Source organism: Danio rerio, chromosome 16, assembly GCF_052040795.2.
Source record: "Danio rerio strain M-AB ecotype USA chromosome 16, GRCz13ab, whole genome shotgun sequence".
NCBI lineage: Eukaryota > Metazoa > Chordata > Actinopteri > Cypriniformes > Danionidae > Danio > Danio rerio.
Window position 1 is genome coordinate 36,130,458 of NC_141036.1, and position 14,255 is coordinate 36,144,712.

Sequence of the window (14,255 nt, forward strand, 5' to 3'; positions counted from 1 at the left end):
ACACACAGGACTGCTAACCTGCATTTAGTAAAAGTAGGAAACTGGCATTTTTGCACTTAAAGTGATGGTTCACCCAAAAATGAACATTTACTTACTATGAATTTACCCTCAACTGTTCCAAACCTTTAAAGGTTTATTTTTTCTGTTAAACAACAAAAACAAGATATTTTGATGGAAGAAAAAAACCTGCAATTATTGACTTCCACAATAGAAAACACAAATGATATGGAAGTCAATGGTTACAGGTTTCCATTTTTTAAGTGTTTTATTTTGTTTTTAACAGAAGAATTAAACCTATAAAGATTTGGAACAAGTAAAGGGTGAGCAAATTATGACAAAATTGTACTGTTTGGGTGAACTATCCCTTTAAGGAGTGGCAAATAGCATTACAAAAGAATTAACAAACCTCTGTAGAAGACAGCTCTGTTTGTGTTTGACAAAGTGACTGGCTTATGGAGGTGCTGAAGGAGAGAAGTAAAGAAAGATGAAGAAAACATGACATTTGCTTACTGAAAGCTTTAAGTCTTGCAAAACCAATCATGTCCTCATAAACCATGAAGAAACACACAGATTTAATAAAACAATAGTCTACTGCTAAGTCTCATCCAATAGACATACTTGGTCCTCGTAAACCATGACTAAACACACAGGACTGCTACATTGTATTTAGCTAAAATAGGAAACTGTAATTTTAGCATTTAAAGGGATGATTCATCCAAAAATGAACATTTACTCACTATTAGTTTACCCTCAAGTGTTCCAAACCTTTATGGGTTTATTTCTTCTGTTAAACACAAAAGATACTTTGAAAACCTGTAACCATTGACTTTCATATTATTTGTTTTTTCTATTATGGAAGTCAATGGTTACAGGTTTACATCTTTTTTTAAAGTATTTTCTTTTGTCTTTAACAGAAGAATTAAACCCATAATGTTTAAAACAAGTAAAGGATGAGCAAATTATGACACAATTGCCATTTTTGGGTGTACTATCCCTTTAACGAGTGTCAAAATAGCTTGACAAAAGAATTAACAAACCTCTGTAGAAGACAGCTCTGTTTGTGTTTGTCAAAGTGACGAGCTCATTGAGATACTGAAAGAAAAAAGCACAGAAAGATTAAGAAGACATGTCATTGGCTTACTGAAAGCTTTAAGTCTCGCAAAACCAATCATGTCCTCATAAACCATGACAAAACACACAGGACTGCTACACTGCATTTAGTAGAAATAAAAAACTGTCCTTTTAGCACTTAAAGGGGTTGTTCACCCAAAAATTAACATTTACTTACTATGAATTTACCCTTGAGTGTTTCAAACTTTTATGTGTTTATTTCTTCTGATAAACAACAAAAACAAGATATTTTGATGGAAGAAGAAAATCTGCAATCATTGACTTCCACAGTAGAAAACACAAATAATATGAAAGTCAATGGTTACAGGTTTCCATATTTTTTTAAGTATTTCATTTTGTCTTTAACAAAATAATTAAACCTATAAACGTTTGGAACAAGTAAAGGGTGAGCAAATTATGACACAATTGTCATTTTTGGGTGAACTATCCCTCTAAGGAGTGTCAAAATAGCTTGACAAAAGAATTAACAAACCTCTGTAGAAGACAACTCTGTGTTTGTCGAAGCATTTAGCTCATTAGGGTACTGAAAGAGAGAAGCAAAGATAAAGAAAATTTTACATTCGTTCACTAACTGTTTTAATTTTTGAATTACAAACTATGCCCTCATAAACCATGAAGAAACACACAGATTTAATAAAACAATAGTCTACTGCTAAGTCACATCCAATAGACATACTTGGTCCTCATAAACCATGACTAAACACACAGGACTGCTACACTGCATTTAGCAGAAATAGGAAACTGTCATTTTAGCACTTAAAAGGATGATTTTATCCAAACATGAAAATGTACTTACTATTAATATACCCCAAAGCATTCCAACCCTTTATGGGTTTATTTCTTCTGATAAACATCAAAACAAGGTATTTTGATGGAAGAAGAAAACCTGCAATCCTTGACTTTCATAATAGAAAACACAAAAAATATGGAAGTCAATGGTTACAGGTTTCCATCTTTTTTCAAAGTATCTTTTTTTGTGTTTAACAGAAAAAATAAACCCATAAATATTTAAAACAACTAAAGGGTGAGCAAATGATGACACAATTGTACTTTTGGGTGAACTGTCCCTTTACTATGCCCTCATAAACCATGAAGAAACATGTTATAATAGTCTACTGCTAGCACTATGTAAACCATTGTAAACCTACACATACTGTGTCCTCATATACCATGAAGAAACACACAGATTTAATAAAACAACAACCTACAGCTAAGTCACATCCAATAGACATACTTGGTCCTCATAAACCATGACTAAACACACAGGACTGCTAACTTGCATTTAGTAAAAGTAGGAAACTGTCATTTTTGCACTTAAAGTGATGGTTCACCCAAAAATGAACATTTACTTACTATGAATTTAGCCTCAAGTGTTCCAAACCTTTATGGGTTTATTTCTTCTGTTAAACACAAAAGATACTTTGAAAACTGATGAAAACCTGTAACCATTGACTTTCATATTATTTGTTTTTTCTATTATGAAAGTCTATGGTTACAGGTTTCCATCTTTTTTTTAAGTATTTTCTTTTGTCTTTAACAGAAGAATTAAACCCATAAGGTTTAAAACAAGGATGAGCAAATTATGACACAATTGTCATTTTTGGGTGAACTATCCCTTTAACAACTGTCAAAATAGCTTGACAAAAGAATCAACAGACCTCTGTAGAAGACAGCTCTGTTTGTGTTTGTCAAAGTGACGAGAACATTGAGATACTGAAAGAAAAAAGCACAGAAAGATTAAGAAGACATGTCATTGGCTTAATAAAAGCTTTATGTCTCGCAAACCAATCATGTCCTTATAAACCATGAAGAAACACACAGAATTAATAAAACAATAGCCTGCTGGTAAGTCACATCCAATAGACATACTTGGTCCTCATAAACCATGACTAAACACACAGGACTGCTAAACTGCATTTAGTAAAAGTAGGAAACTGTCATTTTAGCACTTAAAGTGATAGTTCACCCAAAAATGAACATTTCCTTACTATGAATTTACCCTCAGGTGTTCCAAACCTTTAAGGGTTTATTTCTTCTGATAAAAAACAAAACAAGATATTTTGATTGAAGAAGAAAACCTGCATTCATTGACTTCCACAATAGAAAACACCAATGATATGAAAGTCAATGGTTACAGGTTTCCATATTTTTTAAAGTATTTTATTTTGTCTTTAACAGAAGAATTAAACCTATAAACGTTTGGAACAAGTAAAGGGTGAGCAAATGATGACACAATTGTCATTTTTGGGTGAACTAGCCCTTTAGGGAGCGTCAAAATAGCTTGACAAAATAATTAACAAACCTCTGTAGAAGACAACTGTGTTTGACAAAGTGACTGGCTTATGGAGGTGCTGAAAGAGAGAAGTAAAGAAAGATGAAGAAAACATGACATTCGCTTACTGAAAGCTTTAAGTCTCACAAAACCAATCATGTCCTCATAAACCATGAAGAAACACACGTTATGAAATAAGTCTACTGGTAACATTGTAATCCTACACATACTGTGTCCTCATAAACCATGAGTAAACACACAGATTTAATAAAACAATAGCCTGTTGCTAACTCACATCCAATAGACATACTTGGTCCTCATAAACCCTGACTAAACACATAGGACTGCTAAATTGCATTTAGTAAAAATAGGAAACTGTCATTTTAACACTCAAAGAGATTGATCACCCAAAAATGAACATTTACTCACTATTAATTTACCCTCAAGTGTTCCAAACCTCTGTGTTTATTTTTTCTGTTAAACAACAAACTATATATTTTAATAGAAGAAAACCTACAATCAATGACTTCCATAATAGAAAACAAAAATAATATGAAAGTCAATGGTTAGAGGTATCCATCTTTTTTCAAAGTATCTTATTTGTTTTGTCAAACAGAAAAAAGAAACCCATTAAGATTTGGAACAGTTGAGGCTAAATTAATGGTGAATAAATGTTAATTTTTGGGTGAACCATCCCTTTAAGTGCTAAAATAAGTTTCCTATTTCTTATTTTTTTTTATTAAATCTGTGTGTTTCTTCATGGTTTATGAGGACACAGTATGTGTAGTTTTATAATGTTAGCAGTAGACTGTTGTTTTATAACGTGTGTTTCTTCATGGTTTATGAGGACATGATTGGTTTCAAGTACCAAAATAGCTTGACAAAACAATTACAAAAACCTCTGTAGAAGACAAGTCTTTGTGTTTGTCAAAGTGACGGGCTCATATAGGTACTAAAAGAGAGAAGCAAAGAAAGATGAAGAAAACTACTGAAATCTTTAGGTCTCGCATAACCAATCATGTCCTCATAAACCATGAAGAAACACACAGATTTAATAAAACAATAGCCTATTGCTAAGTCACATCCAATAGACATACTTGGTCCTTATAAACCATGACTAAACACACAGGACTGCTACACTGCATTTAGCAGAGATAGGAAACTGTTATTTTAGCACTTAAAGAGATGGTTCATCCAAAAATTAACATTTATTCTATTATTTTACCCTCAAGTATTCCAAACCTTTATGGGTTTATTTCTTCTGTTAAACACAAAAGATACTTTGAAAACCTGTAACCATTGACTTTCATATTATTTGTGTTTTCTACTATGGAAGTCTATGGTTACAGGTTTACATCTTTTTTTTAAAGTACTTTCTTTTGTCTTTAACAAAAGTAAAATGTAAGCAAATAATGACACATTTGTACTGTTTGGGTGAACTATCCATTTAGGGGGTGTCAAAATAGCATTACAAAAGAATTAACAAACCTCTGTAGAAGACAACTCTGTTTGTGTTTGTCAAAGTGACGGACTCATGAAGGTACTGAAAGAGAGAAGCAAAGATAAAGAAAATTTACCATTCGTTTACTTACTGTTTTAAGTTTTGCATAACAAACCATGCCCTCATAAACCATAAAGAAACACACGTTATAATAGTCTACTGTTAGCACTATGTAAAACTACACATACTGTGTCCTCATAAACCATGAAGAAACACGCAGTTTTCATAAAACAACATCCTACTGTTAAGTCACATTAAATAGACATACTGTGTCCTCATAAACCATGACTAAACACACAGGACCGCTACATTGCATTTAGCTGAAAAAGGAAACTGTAATTTTTGCATTTAAAGGAATGGTTCACTCAAAAATGAACATTTACTCACTATTAATTTACCCTCAAGTGTTCCAAACTTTTATGTGCTTATTTCTTCTGATAAACAACAAAAACAAGATATTATGATGGAAGAAGAAAACCTGCAATCAATGACTTCCATAATAGAAAACACAAATAATATGGAAGTCAATGGTTACAAGTTTCCATCTTTTTTCAAAGTATCTTCTTTTGTGTTTAACAGAAAAAATAAACCCATAAAGATTTAAAACAAGTAAAGGGTGAGCAAATGATGACACAATTGTACTGTTTGGGTGAACTATCACTTTAAGGAGTGTCAAAATAGCATTACAAAAGAATTAACAAACCTCTGTAGAAGACAACTCTGTTTGTGTTTGACAAAGTGACTGGCTCATGGAGGTACTGGAAGAGAGAAGCAAAGAAAGATGAAGAAAACATGACATTTGCTTACTGAAAGCTTTAAGTCTCACAAAACCAATCATGTCCTCATAAGCCATGAAGAAACACACACGTTATAAAACAATAGTCTACTGCTAACATTGTAAACCTACACATACTGTGTCCTCATAAACCATGACTAAACACACAGGATTGCTACACTGCATTTAGTCAAATTATGAAACTGTCATTTTAGCACTTAAAGGGATGGTTCACCCAAAAATTAACATTTATCTACTATGAATTACAGGTTTACATCTTTTTAAAAGTATTTTGTTTTGTCTTTAACAGAACAAATAAAGAAACAAGTAAAGGGTAGGCAAATGAGGACACAATTGTACTGGGTGAACTATCCCTTTAAGGAGTGTCAAAATAAAATGACAAAAGAATAAACAAACCTCTGTAGAAGACAACTCTGTGTTGGTCAAAGTGACGGGCTCAGGGAGGTACTGAAAAAGAGAAGCAAAGATAAGATTTTTTTTAACATTGTTAAATTACTTTAAGTCACGCATAACAAATCATGCCCTTATAAATCACGAAGAAACACGTTATAATTGTCTACCGCTAGCACTATGTCAACCTACACATACTGTGTCCTCATAAACCATGAGTAAATACACAGATTTAATAAAACAACAACCTACTGCTAAGTCACATCTAATAGACATACTTGGTCCTCATAAACCATGACTGAACACACAGGACTGCTACATTGTATTTAGCAGAAATAGGAAACTGTCATTTTAGCACTTAAAAGGATGATTTTATCCAAACATGAAAATGTACTTACTATTAATATACCCCAAAGCATTCCAACCCTTTATGGGTTTATTTTAGCACTTAAAAGGATGGTTCACCTAAAAATTAACATTTACTCACTATTAATTTACCCTCAAGTGTTCCAAACCTTTAAGGGTTTATATCTTTTGTTAAAAACAAAACATACTTTGAAAAACGATGGAAACCGGTAACCATTGACTTTCATATTACTTGTTTTTTACTACTATGGAAGTCAATGGTTACAGGTTTCTATCTTATTTCAAAGTATCTTATTTGTTTTGTTAAACCGAAAAAAGAAAACCATAAAGGTTTGGAACACTTGAGGGTAAACTAATAGTGAGTAAATGTTCATTTTTGGGTAAAACTATCCTTTCAAGAAGTATCAAAATAGCTTAACAAAAGAATTAACAAACCTCTGTAGAAGACAACTCTGTGTTTGTCAAAGCGACTGGCTTATGGAGGTGCTGAAAGAGAAAAGTAAAGAAAGATGAAGAAAACATGACATTCGCTTACTGAAAGCTTTAAGTCTCGCATAACCAATCATGTCCTCATAAACCATGAAGAAACACACACGTTATAAAACAATAGTCTACTGCTAATATTGCATTCTACATACAGTGTCCTCATAAACCATGAGTAAACACACAGATTTATTAAAACAATAGTCTACTGCTAAGTCACATCCAATAGACATACTTGGTCTTCATAAACCATGACAAAACACACAGGACTGCTACACTGCATTTAGCAGAAATATGAAACTGTTATTTTAGCACTTAAAGGGATGATTTACCCAAAAATGAACATTTACTCACTAACAATTTACCCTCAAGTGTTCCAAACCTTTACGTGTTTATTTCTTCTGATAAACAACAAAAACAAGACATTTGGTGGAAGAAAATCTGCAATCATTGACTTCCATGGTAGAAAACAAAAAAAGATGGAAACCTGTAATCATTCACTTCCATATTATTTGTAAGTATTTTCTTTTGTCTTTAACAGAATAAATAACCCCAAAAAGGTTGGAGACAATTAAAGGGTGAGCAAATGATGACAAAATTGTACTTTTTGGAAGAACTATCCCTTTAAAAAGTGTCAAAATAGTTTGACAAAATAATTAACAAACCTCTGTAGAAGACAACTCTGTGTTTGTCAAAGTGACGGGCTCATAGAGGTACTGAAAGAGAGAAGCAAAGATAAAGAAAATGTAACATTTGTTTTCTAACTGTTTGAAGTCTTGCATAACAAAAAATGCCCTCATAAACCATGAAGAAACACATGTTATAATAGTCTACAGCTAGCACCATGTAAACCTATACATACTGTGTCCTCATAAACCATGAGTAAACACACAGATTTATTAAAACAATATCCTACTGCTAAGTCACATCTAATAGACATACTTGGTCCTCATAAACCATGACTAAACACACAGTACTGCTACACTGCATTTAGCAGAAATAGGGAACTGTCATTTTAGCACTTAAAGGGATGATTCACACAAAAATTAACATTTACTCACTATTAATTTACCCTCAAGTGTTCCAAACCTTTAAGGGTTTCTTTTTTCTGTTAAACACAAAAGAAGATACTTTAAAAAACGATGGAAACCTGTAACCATTGACTTTCATATTATTTGTGTTTTCTATTATGTAAGTCAATGGTTACATGTTTCCATCTTTTTTCAAAGTATCTCATTTGTTTTATTAAACAGAAAAAAAGAAACCCATAAAGGTTTGAAACACTTGAGGGTAAATTAATAGTGAGTAAATGTTCATTTTTGGGTTAACCATGCCTTTAAGGAGTGTCAAAATAGCTTGACAAAATAATTAACAAACCTCTGTAGAAGACAACTGTGTTTGACAAAGCGACGGGCTCATGGAGGTACTGAAAGAGAGAAGCAAAGAAAGATGAAGAAAACATGACATTCACTTACTGAAAGCTTCAAGTCTTGCATAACCAATTATGTCCTCATAAACCATGAAGAAACACACAGATTTAATAAAACAATAGCTTGCTGCTAACTCACATAAAATAGATATACTTGGTCCTCATAAACCATGACTAAACACACAGGACTGCTACGTTGAATGTAGTAGAAATAGGAAACTGTCATTTTAGCACTTAAATGGATGATTCACACAAAAATTTATATTTACTCACTATTAATTTACCCTCAAGTGTTCCAAACCTTTAAGGGTTTATTACTTCTGTTAAACAACAAAAACAAGATATTTTGATGGTAGAAGAAAACCTGCAATCATTGACTTCCACAATAGAAAACACAAATAATATGGAAGTCAATGGTTACAGGTTTCCATATTTTTTCTAAGTATCTTCTTTTGTCTTTAACAGAAGAAATATCCCAATAAAGGTTTGAGACAAGTAAAGGGTGATTAAATAATGAGACAATTGCACTTTTTGGGTGAACTATCCCTTTAAGGAGTGTCAAATTAGCATGACAAAATAATTAACAAACCTCTGTAGAAGACAACTCTGTGTTGGTTAAAGCCACAGGCTGAAAGAGAGAAGCAAAGAAAGATGAAGAAAACATGACATTCACTTACTGAAAGCTTTAAGTCTCGCATAACAAACCATGTCCTCATAAACCATGAATAAACAGATTTAACAAAACAATAGCCTACTGCTAAGTCACATTCAGTAGACATACTTGGTCCCCATAAACCATGAGCAAACACACAGATATTAAAACAATAGCCTATTGCTAGGTCAGCAAACTTGACATTGTTTCTCTTGATATCTCAATATTGTAAGCTATAAAAAAGCTTTAAATATTAGTAATATTTGTTATTTCTCAAATGTGGTAAAAAATAATATATTTTAATAAAATGGCCTAGTAATGGTTAAAATGCTCAATTTTGCAAAGATCTGGCATGTTAAACTTTAAATTGGTCTTTAATGCACAGGACAGAAATGACATCAGAATACAAATTCAAAATTCTGAAGATGAGTGTTAGATGTATGCTTGCACTCTCTTATGGTCCACATGCAAATAGATCATTTTCACTGGTATAATCAGGCATTTGTCATCATCAGATTTCAACTTGCATTATTTTCATCATTTAACAACAGTAGTTTATACTGCCACTGTGTAAACGTTTAATCTTACGCATAATACTCACCGTGTGAATAGAGGCTAATCTAAAGAAAAAACTTTGAATTGTTATATTGCGATTCTCAATATAATAATGTATCGCTACACCCATATTAAATGTATTATTATATAAAAATAACTGCACAGATACAGGAACAATAAGAAAATATCTCTTCAGATCAACATTTAGAAGACAATTACATAGACAAACCTCTTTGAAGCTCACTCTGTTCAGAATTCAAAGATAATGGCTCATGAAGAGACTGAAAAACATAATCAAAACACAGAAAATAAAGCTAAAACAACTCAAGTGTGTGCTAAACAGACATTATTAAACATTATATTTAATACTACATACAGTTCAAAATATGCCAATTTTTAAAATAAAATCCAATATACCCTACCTTTGCTTTTTCATGTTTGTTACAGGAGAGAAGGTCAACTCCTCCACATGACACACTCTAAAATTACAATTGTATGTTGTGATATCGTGCAGAACAATGTTTTAAAATTAAACACAAGGTACTTTTTTTATACAAGATTAAAATAGTAACTCTGCCAAATAAAAACAGTTCTGTCAACACATGAACACTGACTCCACAGAGTATGCGTCACAAACTCTTCTGGACAAACAGTGAAAACTGATACAGAAGAAACTAAATCATTGAAAAAATTCATTATGTTGGTTTAATAGTGCACAAAAAGTACACTGTACAGGAAACTGGCCCAAAACAATTATCTAATACTTTACTATTTGATAGTGTCAGGCCCGGATTAAGAACTCAAGAGGTTCTTATATATGTATAAATGTATGAATAGAATACATTTTTTTCAAAACGAATCTATAATATATTGCCCACATTTAAAAAAATTTTTATATATATATATATATATATATATATATATATATATATATATATATATATATATATATATAGTCTACAGAGATTTAACTTATTTTTTAAACATTTAAAAATTAATTAATAATATTTGTGAAAATTGATGGTATAAGTACACTTGTTCAAGTTAACTGAAGCAGTACTAAAATATATATTTTAAAAGGTATTTAACTACTATTCTCCACTGTGCTTTGCGAGAGCGCTTACTGAACAGCACATGTTCGATGACATAAGAGTGCCCCGGCCCGAATGCAATGTGAGTGCAGGCCGTAGGGGGAGACGGAAGGGGGGAAAAGCATGCTTCAGCCTGGTTCATGGCAACTGTACAGTGCGAGTACGCCCTCAGACACACGATGAATCCAGTCTGCACTGCCATTGGCATCTTCGCCTGGTTAATGCTAGCATGCACATAACATTACCATAACGTCTTCTATACCCTCATTCTCCTCATCATGGGTCTGTTTGAAGGAGTGAATACATGAAACATGCCTCAATAAACATGCACCCTCTCCTCTTTTTCTCTTGTGATTGCCAAATCCACTTGTCCACTCATTTTGATCTACGGCAAATACTACACTACAGTCCGCTCAATTCAGTGCAGGTTATTTCAAAACTTACATGCACTTCATCAATTAGAGCACGCTGTTTAGTTAAAAAAAGGAAAGAAGGAAAGGAAAAAATCTGCATGCTTTTTATACATGGTGATATTTTCTGACAATTTAAATACAATGATAATAATAATATATGATATTGAGTATTTACTAAGAGGAAATGCCTAGTTTCTAAAAAAATGTTTTTAAAGAGAGGGAGGCACCCTTTATTAAGGCATGTGCAACCTATTAAATGCTCTTCAACAGAGCCATGAGGTAGGAGAATATGGGTGAAGTAGCGCTAGTTGTGGCAAATGATAATCGACAGGCTAACCAGGGTTTAGGAAAGGGCGACTAATAGTGGTGTAACGGATCCAAAATCTGCAGTTCGGATCACTCTGCGTTTTTTGAGTTATGGTTCGGACCATTTTTTGGATCAGCAAAAAAGGGGAGGAGACAACTTGCTTTCCATTTATACAAAAATGTTACTATACTATTACTATTAAAGTATTCAATATGAAATATGATCTTTGCTACTGTTGCTGATAATGCAAAATATATAGAAATCTTGTACAACATATACTTATCTTCAATTAATGATTCAACAATTCACAAATAAAACTTCATGTTTCATTATACTGTAGGTGTATTATATTTGAAAACTTATTCAATGACATAATTTTGATGTTTGTTTGTCGCCATCTGTTGGTTACACAATGTAGTTGCTTTCACCAGCATCTTGTTTCATTAAACAGTGATTTTATTCTTACCATAATGAATGCATTAATGCAGGCTAAACAAACAGTGACAAAAAACACCTTAATAGCCAAAAGCATTTAGGTAGGTCCCACAACGTCATCATTATATTTTACAGGGAAGCCAAAATGCTTTCATTCATGCAATTTGAATGACACGGGAGGCGATCTCTCTGCGATTGTTGAAATGTTGGATTAACCTACAAGTTCAAAAAAAGTTATTAATCTACGGGTCACGCGCATTCCGAACCGTGGGTTGTGATCCGTATCGATCACGGATCAACAGTGATCCGTTACACCCCTAGTGACTAACATCACAAATAAATAAATACCAATGAATTCTATTAAGATGTTGCTAACATTGGAAAATAACTTTATTATATATTTAAAATAACTATTTAGAAGCTGTTTATACACATATGAAATAAGATAAACATCATCAAAACACACGAGGCACTTGTGACTTTATTTAACATTTGCATTATTTAAAATTTTTTAAAAATGTTTCCTACCTATTAAAAATAAATGTATGTCCTATCTGATATGCAATGGGGAGAAAAAAAATAAGAATAAGTTCAGCAGACGGTATATTAGAACTCGAGTTGATGATCAATCGCGTCAAAACATGTTGCTATGTGCATTACAAGCTACACCACTGGCGCTATTTAGTTATGTTGTTTCTGTCGGTCAGACATCACTTGTCTGACAAAATTTGTTTAAATGGCTTATTCCATCAATGCGTGTTATTAACCATTAGTTAATCAGGCCCTGGATAGTGAACAATCTTTAATAGTTTTAACTTTTCACTAATATGGAAATCATTAATATTAGCATTTTTTAGACTCTTGAATTAAACATTAACATCTTAAAGTGTGGTTTTCAATTAGGACATTTCTTTTTTTTAATTATTATTATTATTTAAATGTTATTTGTTGACATTTATAATGTCATGTCATCAAATCATCATTCATGACTTATTTTTTGGTGTTAAATTAAACTCCTTTTTGCATCTTAACATTTTATACACTATGCGTATAATGAAACATTAACTGGGGACTACCTGCAGTAAGAAAAAACATGTACAAAACTTTGGTACCTTTGATGTCACTGATGTACCTCCACGTAAGCATGCCTTTATCCTTCCCCAACCTCACATGATGAGCAGCATCTTTCAAAGGATTTAATCCTCTGCTTTGACTCTTACCACCATTCATTCACTGTTAAAATATTATATAAGGTTAAACTTCACAGTTTATAATATCAATACAATACCACATATGCAAAGCAGTATTAATATATGTGACGTAGTGTAAAATTCTCTAAAGACCAAAACAGAACAAAATAGTAATATAGTTATCAAATTTCATAATACAGTTATCACATTTCAAACCATTTAACAAAATATAAGTTAGTAGTGCACTATTTTGACAATTTGATCAAATAAAGTTATTTATTAGTTTATCACAAAAATAACTTTATCACAAAAAAAAACATTAGAAAAAATTAAACCACACATTTACATTACTAAATTCAAACATTTTGTTCAATCATGCTTAATAATTCAAGTTTAGTAAATTGTTTCTACGTCATATTTATGTTTAATATACCTTGTTACCATGTTATTTATACCATATTCGAATGGTCATTGTTTCTCACATAAAAGTATGTGTAGAAAAAAAATCACAAATTACATAGTGCATCTATCATAACGTTACATCTCATGGAATCAGACGGCGAATTGTTTACCGCGGAGGAGTGAGCTCTGCCCGGTTCTGGGTTAAATCGACACCGGCGCTTCCGAGCCAGATACAGGCCGAGCGCGTGCTATTATTAGCAAATACACATTTTGAAGAACTACGTCTGATGCTGCCATTACAAACACCTATTTCTAACGTTTATTTGTTCTCATCTTCTGTTCCCATTCACTAATTATTATTGTCTAAAACAGTACGCGCCGGATATAAATATATAAATAAACTTGCTATTTTGAATAACAAGTGGAATAATACAGTGCATATAATAATAAATAATGTACAAAGTATTAAAAACAAATGACTTACTTGTTTGATGTGAGTTTCACTGCTTGAAGCGCGACTGTCACGTCCACAGTCTTCATGATGAGGGACATTTTCCCGCGATTGAATGTATGGCGCGAAATTGTGTAAGATTTGGCGCGAGTGTGTATAAAAGTGCAGTACCAAGTTCCGCCTACAGAGGCGCTGTTCAAAGATCACACATACACATCATGGTTTACAAGACCATATTTGTAAAGGTCATAAAAAGCACACCAAGTGTAATAATAACCAAATAACAATGTGAACTTTTGAAACAAGTCTTATAATTATCATTTAGGTCATTGTAATGAATAATCATCATTTAAACCATTTTTAATATCAACTTAAATTTTTAGTTTATGAG

At 32.4% G+C, this 14,255-nt stretch overlaps 1 protein-coding gene across 50 annotated transcripts in view; it reads right to left on the reverse strand.

The window, feature by feature from the left end:
• Positions 1 to 13,977, reverse strand: part of LOC147840332 (uncharacterized) — a 31,072-nt gene extending 17,095 nt beyond the window's left edge. For 4 of the 50 annotated variants that reach the window (XM_087287330.1, XM_087287334.1, XM_087287331.1 and 1 more), the window contains exons 1-12: positions 13,898 to 13,977; positions 12,934 to 13,054; positions 9,998 to 10,054; positions 9,805 to 9,856; positions 8,958 to 8,996; positions 8,317 to 8,365; positions 7,605 to 7,655; positions 6,892 to 6,942; positions 6,097 to 6,147; positions 4,892 to 4,946; positions 2,790 to 2,844; positions 407 to 461 (exon numbers count right to left, since the gene is read on the reverse strand). In XM_087287330.1, coding sequence (XP_087143456.1) covers positions 407 to 461; positions 2,790 to 2,844; positions 4,892 to 4,946; positions 6,097 to 6,147; positions 6,892 to 6,942; positions 7,605 to 7,655; positions 8,317 to 8,358 — 360 coding nt within the window. In that variant the 5' untranslated portion in view covers positions 8,359 to 8,365; positions 8,958 to 8,996; positions 9,805 to 9,856; ... (1 more) ...; positions 12,934 to 13,054; positions 13,898 to 13,977. Of the gene's footprint in view, positions 1 to 405; positions 462 to 1,037; positions 1,093 to 1,603; positions 1,655 to 2,789; positions 2,845 to 3,433; positions 3,483 to 4,302; positions 4,947 to 5,607; positions 5,663 to 6,096; positions 6,148 to 6,891; positions 6,943 to 7,604; positions 7,656 to 8,316; positions 8,366 to 8,957; positions 8,997 to 9,794; positions 9,857 to 9,997; positions 10,055 to 12,933; positions 13,055 to 13,897 lie in introns of those variants that run through there. The other 46 variants (XR_015511586.1, XR_015511603.1, XR_015511585.1 and 43 more) reach the window with 30 other exon arrangements.
• Between the last annotated feature and the right edge of the window lie 278 nt (positions 13,978 to 14,255).